Raw genomic sequence first — 8,241 nt, 5'->3', positions numbered from 1 at the left:
TAGGGACTAACTTATCGGAAATCGGGTTATCAAAACCTCGGACAATGGACGAAGACCGCTTATTAAAATCAACGAGATCCATAATTAATCAGGTTTTAATTTATTCAGACGGTCGTCCGTTCTCTAACTCAGCCAACACGAGATTAAGCGGACAGTTCGTGCACGTAAAAAACAAGGAAAGACGATGCGAATATGGGACGATTACAACTTACACGTAAAAAGGGTCATTGTGAACTGACTCGCTTTTACGTAGTTAATTATAAATTTTAATAACCGAAACTTATAAGATATGCATTGGTTAAACGTATGTACTAAATGGGCAGACCAGCTAGGATGGGAAGCAAACAGGTTTACATATATATAAAACGAAAAACAACACAGCACACAAAAACTAACCTCCCCAGAAAAAACAACCCGAGCGCAAGTAGGGATGAATAACGTGCGTCGAAAAATAATATAACTTGACCAACCTGATTGGTTGATTCAGTCAGGCCACACTCTTGCACGGACTTCTGCCGACAACATTTAAAACGGTTGCACGACACTTATTGTATTATCCCTCGTAGCAAAGAGAAAATAACGTTCCTGATATTCATAAGTGAGTAGAGTTAGATCATGCTGTTAATGTAATTAGTAAGAGATATAATCAGAATCTTAACTGAATATAATAACCAAGGAAAATATGAAAAGATAGACAGACTGAAAACCAGGAACGCTACACTAGTGTACAGATATATACAATGATAGTTCATCAAACTGCGTTAAATGTCCGATATAAGCCAGTAACCAATAAACTCATAATGACCTATATTGGTATTAGCACTTGTCACTTTAATTTATACAAAATATATTGTACACAAATACACTACCGTACGAAATTATACTAGTTTCCTTAATTTACAAGTAAAACAAAATTCTTACAACATAATGCAACTCCAAGTATTTAATACACCACTATTTATAAATAATCCAAAACTGTACTTACCCTAGTTGTTCATGGCAAACCCTTCGATAAGACCACGTTACCAGGTGTCCACACACTCCCATCGCCGCTCATGCACAGTATGTCACACTATAGGTTCTACCCCGGCAATAACCCGAACCAGCACTTTTAGCATGTTGACAAACAAAATGGAACAGTCCGCAGCAGGCCTTGCCCGTGCAGACCAAACCATTACACGCGCTACATTATTTGACTGTGCATATGAAAAGGGACCATACAAACACTGCGAGTAAATACATAATATACACAATATGGTTCTGACAATACCCCCTCCTCCCCCAAAACCCCACACATACCTCTGAGAAGTAACGATTATGGAAACGAACTCTAGTGTATTTTGTAAACACTATTTCCTCGTTTCAAACATCAAAGACTCTTGTTTCACTCTGATGTAACTTAATCGAAATGTCTTACAGGTTTTTTAGATTCACCAAACATAGTATCCATGTTAACACGTTGAACCTAGTATCTGCGACATGGACAGTACACAAACTAGCAGCAGGGCTCGAACTTAATAATTGTTCACTGACTGCAATTTATCTGTTCCGGTGGCGGGATTTGGCTCAGTCGGTTGTACGCTGGCCTAAGTTGCGTGCGTAGCAGGATTGAACCACCTCGGTGGATCCATAACAATTATTGGGGTCTGTCTCGTTCCAACCAGTGCATAACAAATGGTGAAATGCCATGGTATGTGTTTTACTGTCTGTGTTGAAGTGCATATAAAAGATACCTTGCTGCTAATGGAAAATGTAGCGGGTTTCCTGATGACTACGAATCAGAATTACCAAAATTTAATGTTTGACATCTCATATCCGATGATTAATTAATCAATGAGCTCTAGTGGTGTCAAACAAACTTTAAGTTTATCTTTCTGTTCCAGGTTCTCCTTCAACCTATATCACGATGATGTCAAGATGCTACTCTTACATTTTGACGTGCGCTTCAACCATGATGGTGACATAAACACTGTGGTTATCATCTCCTCCATTGATGGAGTTTGGGGCGTAAAGCAGATTTACCAGCCATCCTTTCCATTCGCTCCAGATCGACAATTTAACCTGACTATCCTAGTGACGGATTATGGATTTGAAGTAAGTAGGAGAAAGAAAAAACTATGGAATGTTTGTATAATTATTGTGTAGGCCCTATCTGTTGTAACTTAATCCATATGTGTTACAGGTTTGTAGATTAACCAAACGTAGTGTCCATTGTCACAGGATGAACCTGGGATCTGCGACATGGACAGTACACAAACTAGCAGCAGGGCTCGAACTTAATAATTGTTCTCTGACTGCAATTTTGAGGTTGCTTACGTACATATTTTAACAAGTGACTTTTGCCGCAAACAAATATTACTAAAGGGTTATTTTGCTGTCAATCTAATTAAAATTAGCTCCACTATTACATGTGGATCTAACACCAGCCAGTTGGAGCTGATGTTCACCAATCAAAACCTTACTTGCAGAATCCTGCCAGTGATTTAAGAATAATTTGAAAACATTCCGAATTATCCTGAGGGTATACGATATGTTTCATGTGAATTACGAATGCCTTATTTAGACCAGTAGAACTAATTTTAATCGGATTGCTAACAGCACTGTGTAGTCCCCAACCAATGTCCAGGTAACATTTCGTCTGTAAATAATAATTTAAATATTGACCAATCACACTTCGCCTTTTATAACGTTATTTGGAAGCATACAAATTCTAAAAATATCGGGCGAGTCTATTTTAGTGGCCGCAGTACAGCGAACCATACCAATACGTACGAGGTGGGTTATCAGTCTTCAATTTCACATTACAAATTATTTACTTATTTATAAAAAATAAAAATAAAATAAATCAGTCTTCAGTTTTACATTACAAATTATTTATTTTATAAAATAAAACATGTTTTAAGGCATTCGTAATTCACACGAAACATGTATAATTCGGAATGTTTTCAAATTATGTTTAAATCACTGGCAGTATTCTGCAAGTAAGGTTTTGATTGGTGGACATGAGCTCCAACTAGCTGGTGTTAGATCCACATGTAATAGTGGAGCTAATTTTAATTAGATTGTTTTGCTGTATGTAGTCATATTCCATATGCGCGAAATTGCAAGAGGAAATACAACTCAAAGATCTTCTCCTTTTTTAAATTCAAGATGGCGGCCATTGTAACACCAACTCTGGGTCATATCTAGACCTCTGTATGATTTAGATATTCCTCTACCTATCACTGAACTGATGGTGTGAGCATATGGAAACAATATATAGCAAAATGACATGTGTAAAGATGACTTTCGTGCTGATATACCGTTTTGGGGTTAAATATACAAACATTATCATGCAATTGTGTTCAATTTGTGGTCCATAAACCGTATGTATATTTTTATTAACTAAAACATTTCACTTGTATCTGTTTAAACTGCTTTATATGTTTCTCCAGCTATAATTAATAACATTAATTGCCATATAGACTGTATATGGCTGGAAATATTGAACATTATGTTACCCTACGTCTCATTAAACAAATCATACATTTTGTGTTCATTACATTGTATTGACATTAATGAATTTACAAACTAAATTAAATATGATTTACAAAAATATAGGAACATTTTGGCTAGAATTTAAATTGTTAAATCCAAAATGGATCACATTGGTGACAATACAAACACGTTGTGTATATCAGACAAAGCTCAATGAACATGCTATGCATACTTTTAATGTTTAGTCTAATCTAACTTTGTTTTACTATATCTTCAGAGGCTGTCCAAATATTACGTAATGCTATTATTTGGTCAAAATTAGACATCCTCCCTCCCCCTTGTGAAGCTCGGTAACGCTAGTCCATACACCCCTCAAAACATATTAAGTAACACTTGAAGTAACGCTACATAACATTTGGACCCCCCCCCCATGTAATGCTACATAACATTTGGACATACACACACCCACCCCATGTGCGTTTTACGTAATATTTTAATGACCCCTCCAATGACCTTTTTTCCATATTTGTACTGCAGGAAATATATATGTCTTCCTTGTTCACGTCATTGACATCTTTCAACATTCAGTGACATAGCAAAGAATTCTCTGTGTTATAAAACGCATTTCTTTTGGCATCTGATAACAGGACTAGAATCTTCTCTGGGTTGTTGTACACACTGAGTAGAAATACTTCTACCTTTTCTCTTCTGTATCGAAACAGAATTATAAAGTGACACTATTATCCTTAGGCTACACTTTTCCCATCAACTATGTATGAACCCCAGACATCAAGGTTAGGATGCGTAACAAGTGTTGTCTCATCTTTAAAGTTTAAGCTGATACATGAGTTTGAACTTGTCTGTCTTCGTCGGCAGTCCATCTGATGGAGCTAATGTCTACTGGACAAAACAGTAGTTTCTGAAGATAACGAGCCGTTTTCCAGAGAGATGGCAATGTGCTGTTTCTTGAACAACATTCATGGTTGAAGACGTCAACTTCTTCATTTATTCAATGAAACCAAACGTCTTTAGTGACCGTCTTGGAATGGGTGCATAGAACTTCGTTGATTTGCCAACAAAACTTTTCTGAAGAAATGTTTCGAAAGCTTGTTTCCAACTGCTTTAGACTTCAAGATATTGTTTGCAACTTTAGCTAGGGCTTGTGCATTACACGAAATGCAAAACAAACCTTCTTTCATGTCAACTTCATATGGATTGATAAAAGTTTGCAAAACACTTTCCAGTCTTTGAAAATCTGTCTGATCTCTGATGGGTGACTGTTCTTGTGTGCTATGTCTTCCGAACCGATCATACTTACCATATCTAGTATGGTTTCTACGTAACTTGTCTTTGCACGTCTTGTCAAGTAACGTCAATAGCATGTTGGATAGTTTCTACTGACTCTATTGATGCCTCTCGTCCTCGATTTTACATGTGATTAATTGTCTATTCAGTTGTGAAGTCATTTGGATGTCTTGATTCCAGTATATCTGATCTGGATACACTGATCCCACAGTTTCTCAATAAATTGAATGAGTGTGTAAGAGGTTGGCGAGTGTAACAACGTACACAGTCAGGTATTCAGTGCACTTGTGATGATCCATACTAAACAGCATATGTTAACACAAACACAGAGAGATGTAATATATATATATATATATATATATATATATATATATATATATATATATAGATATATATATATATATATATATATACACACATATACATATATAGATATACACATATATATCCATATATATATATATATATATATATATATTAATATATAATATATATATATATATATATATATATATATATATATATATGTGTATATATGTATCTATATATCTATATATATACTCTTCAAAAAAAGAAACGCAAAAGGGTACAAATGGGTTATAACTCCGATTTTATGTTTCCTACCGGTTCATGCTTTGTGAATATAAGGTCATTGCATGTCCCAAACACATTCCCACGGTTACATTCGATAAAACGCAGCTACTGTACAATAAAGTTCCAAAATGTGAATATTCGCAAAAACGCAGCCACGTGAAAACCATGTCACCACTGCACGTGCGTTGTCTGCACGTGCAACATGAACACCGACAGTATAAAAGTGCAGGGTGTTCGCTTGCCTGGCCTCTGTATCTGGCCGACAGTTGACAATCCAGGACATGCCACGTCTCAGTGAACCGCAGAGAAACAATGCCATCGGCCGACTAGACGCAGGCGAATCCAGAACGGCCGTTGCCAGGGCATTCCATGTGTCCCCAAGCACCATCTCCAGACTGTGGGACCGTTACCAGCAACATGGATCAACACGTGACCTCCCTAGATCCGGTCGACCACGGGTCACTACCCCCGGGCAGGACCGCTACATCCGGGTACGCCACCTTCGGGAACGATTGACTACTGCCACCTCCACAGCCGCAGCAATACCAGGTTTGCACAGGATATCCGACCAGACCGTACGGAACCGCCTACGTGAGGTAGGAATTCGTGCCAGACGTCCAGTTCGAGGTGTCATCTTAACACCACAACACCGTCGACTCCGACTGCAGTGGTGCCAGATTCATCGACAATGGCCTCAAATGCGATGGAGACAGGTGTGGTTCAGTGACGAGTCCCGATTTCTGCTCCGACGTCATGATGGAAGATGTCGCGGGTATAGGCGTCGTGGTGAACGTTATGCGGCAAACTGCGTGCAGGAAGTGGACAGATTCGGCGGGGGGGGGTAGTGTCATGGTGTGGGCAGCCATCTCACACACTGGCAGAAACTGACCTGGTCCACGTGCAGGGCAACCTGAATGCACAGGGCTACATTGACCAGATCCTCCGGCCACACATCGTTCCAGTTATGGCCAACGCCAACGCAGTGTTCCAACATGACAACGCCAGGCCTCACACAGCATGTCTCACAACGGCTTTCCTACAGAACAACAACATTAATGTCCTTCCTTGGCCATCGACATCACCGGATTTGAACCCAATTGAGCATCTATGGGACGAGTTGGACCGACGCCTCCGACAGCGACAACCACAGCCCCAGACCCTGCCCGAGCTGGCAGCAGCCTTGCAGGCCGAGTGGGCCACCATCCCCCGGGACGTCATCCGTACTCTGGTTGCTTCAATGGGCAGGCGGTGCCAGGCAGTTGTCAACACACGCGGAGGCCACACCCGGTATTGACTCCAGATGACCTTGACCTTGGTGGTGTGTCCTATCACTTATTCACAATGGACTAGAGTGAATTGTGAACAATCCTGCAACATTTGGTAATTATCGGACTCACCATTCAATAATTAAATCAATTCTCCAAATGTTACGACAATGTGGTTTTGCGTTTCTTTTTTTGAAGAGTATATATATATATACAGTTAAACCTGCCTTCGCGGCCCCCCAATGAAATTTACTATATATTTTACCTCTATATGGCAACCACTTGCTCAACACGGCCAGCGCCACACTTTTGTCATAAAAAAGCGAAAATGAACCTGCTATCGCGGCCACAATTGTTTTTTTAGTGACAGAAAAAGGCAGAGAAAACTTACAGGCAATGAGGATATTAACATGTTGGTTTGGAAATGGTTCCAAGATGCCACTGCTCGTAGAATAAATGTCAGCGGTCCACTGATTAACGAGAAGGCATTAAAATTTGCCGAAGATTTGGGAATAGCGAGTTTCAAAGCGTCAAATGGGTGGCTGTATTCATTCAGACATAGGCACAACATCGTCGCAGGTACACTAAGTGGGGAGCGAGGTGACGTAAGTGACACTGCAGTTGAGGACTGGAAATCAAAGTTGCCAGTGGTGTGTGACGGGTATGCTCCTAAGGACATTTTCAATATGGACGAGACCGGTCTGTTTTACAGGGATACAACAGAGGCAACCCTTAAAGTGAAAGGTGATGAATGTGCTGGCGGTAAGCGCTCTAAGGAGAGACTGACCGTGGCACTATGTGCAAGTATGACCGGAGAAAAATGTGTTCCTCTAGTCATAGGAAAGTGCAAGAAACCACGCTGTTTTAAATACATAACACCAGAATCTCTACCAGTAACATACACCAACAACAAGAAAGCATGGATGAACACCGGATTGTTGAGTGGTGGCTGCAGAGATTTAACTGCAAGATGAGACGACAAGGAAGAAAAGTGTTACTGTTTGTCGATAACGCCCCATCTCACCCGCAACTCAACTGAGTAATGTGAAATTAGTATTTCTGCCAGCAAATACCACTTCCAAATTGTAACCCATGGACCAAGGCATCATACAAACAATGAAGCTGAAATACCGGAAAAGACAACTACAGCACGTGATCTCTGCCATGGAAAAGGATACAAGCAAGTGTGGTTCACAGCTTCTGAAAGAAATCAACATTCTGCAGGCCATCTACTGGATCCACAATGCATGGAAACACGTGGAAGCATCCACCATCCAGAAGTGCTTCGCAAAATGTGGGTTCAAAGATTCTGAAGTAGCTATTAGTGCAGCCAGTGACGTCGACACTGACGACGACGATGACGACGACTTGCCTCTAGTTATATTGGCCAAGTCAAAGCAGCTGTTCAACTGTACATTTCAAGAGTTGGCCGACTCGGATGCCGGCGTTCCAACCTGTGAGGAAGGATCTTTGAACTGGACCAGACCAACTTCGGAACTTCTGAAGAACTTGGAGCCATCCCAATCATCAGAAGATGTTAGCAGTGACGAAGAAAGTGTGGATACTACCACCGGGTGTTCTCTGTCAGAGACCGAACAAT

General features: G+C 40.2%; 1 protein-coding gene across 1 annotated transcript; it reads left to right on the top strand.

Annotated features, from left to right (window-relative positions):
- Positions 1-7,051: 7,051 nt before the first annotated feature.
- On the top strand, positions 7,052-7,615 carry LOC121373507 (tigger transposable element-derived protein 6-like). Its single transcript, XM_041500177.1, has one exon. It carries the CDS (start codon positions 7,052-7,054, stop codon positions 7,613-7,615), a length of 564 nt encoding a protein of 187 aa, XP_041356111.1.
- The last annotated feature ends 626 nt before the right edge of the window (positions 7,616-8,241 follow it).

This window comes from Gigantopelta aegis, chromosome 5 (genome assembly GCF_016097555.1).
Source record: "Gigantopelta aegis isolate Gae_Host chromosome 5, Gae_host_genome, whole genome shotgun sequence".
In the NCBI taxonomy this organism is placed as follows: Eukaryota; Metazoa; Mollusca; class Gastropoda; order Neomphalida; family Peltospiridae; genus Gigantopelta; species Gigantopelta aegis.
The sequence above is the reverse complement of the archived record's forward strand: the minus strand, read 5'-3'. Positions and strand labels throughout refer to the sequence as shown.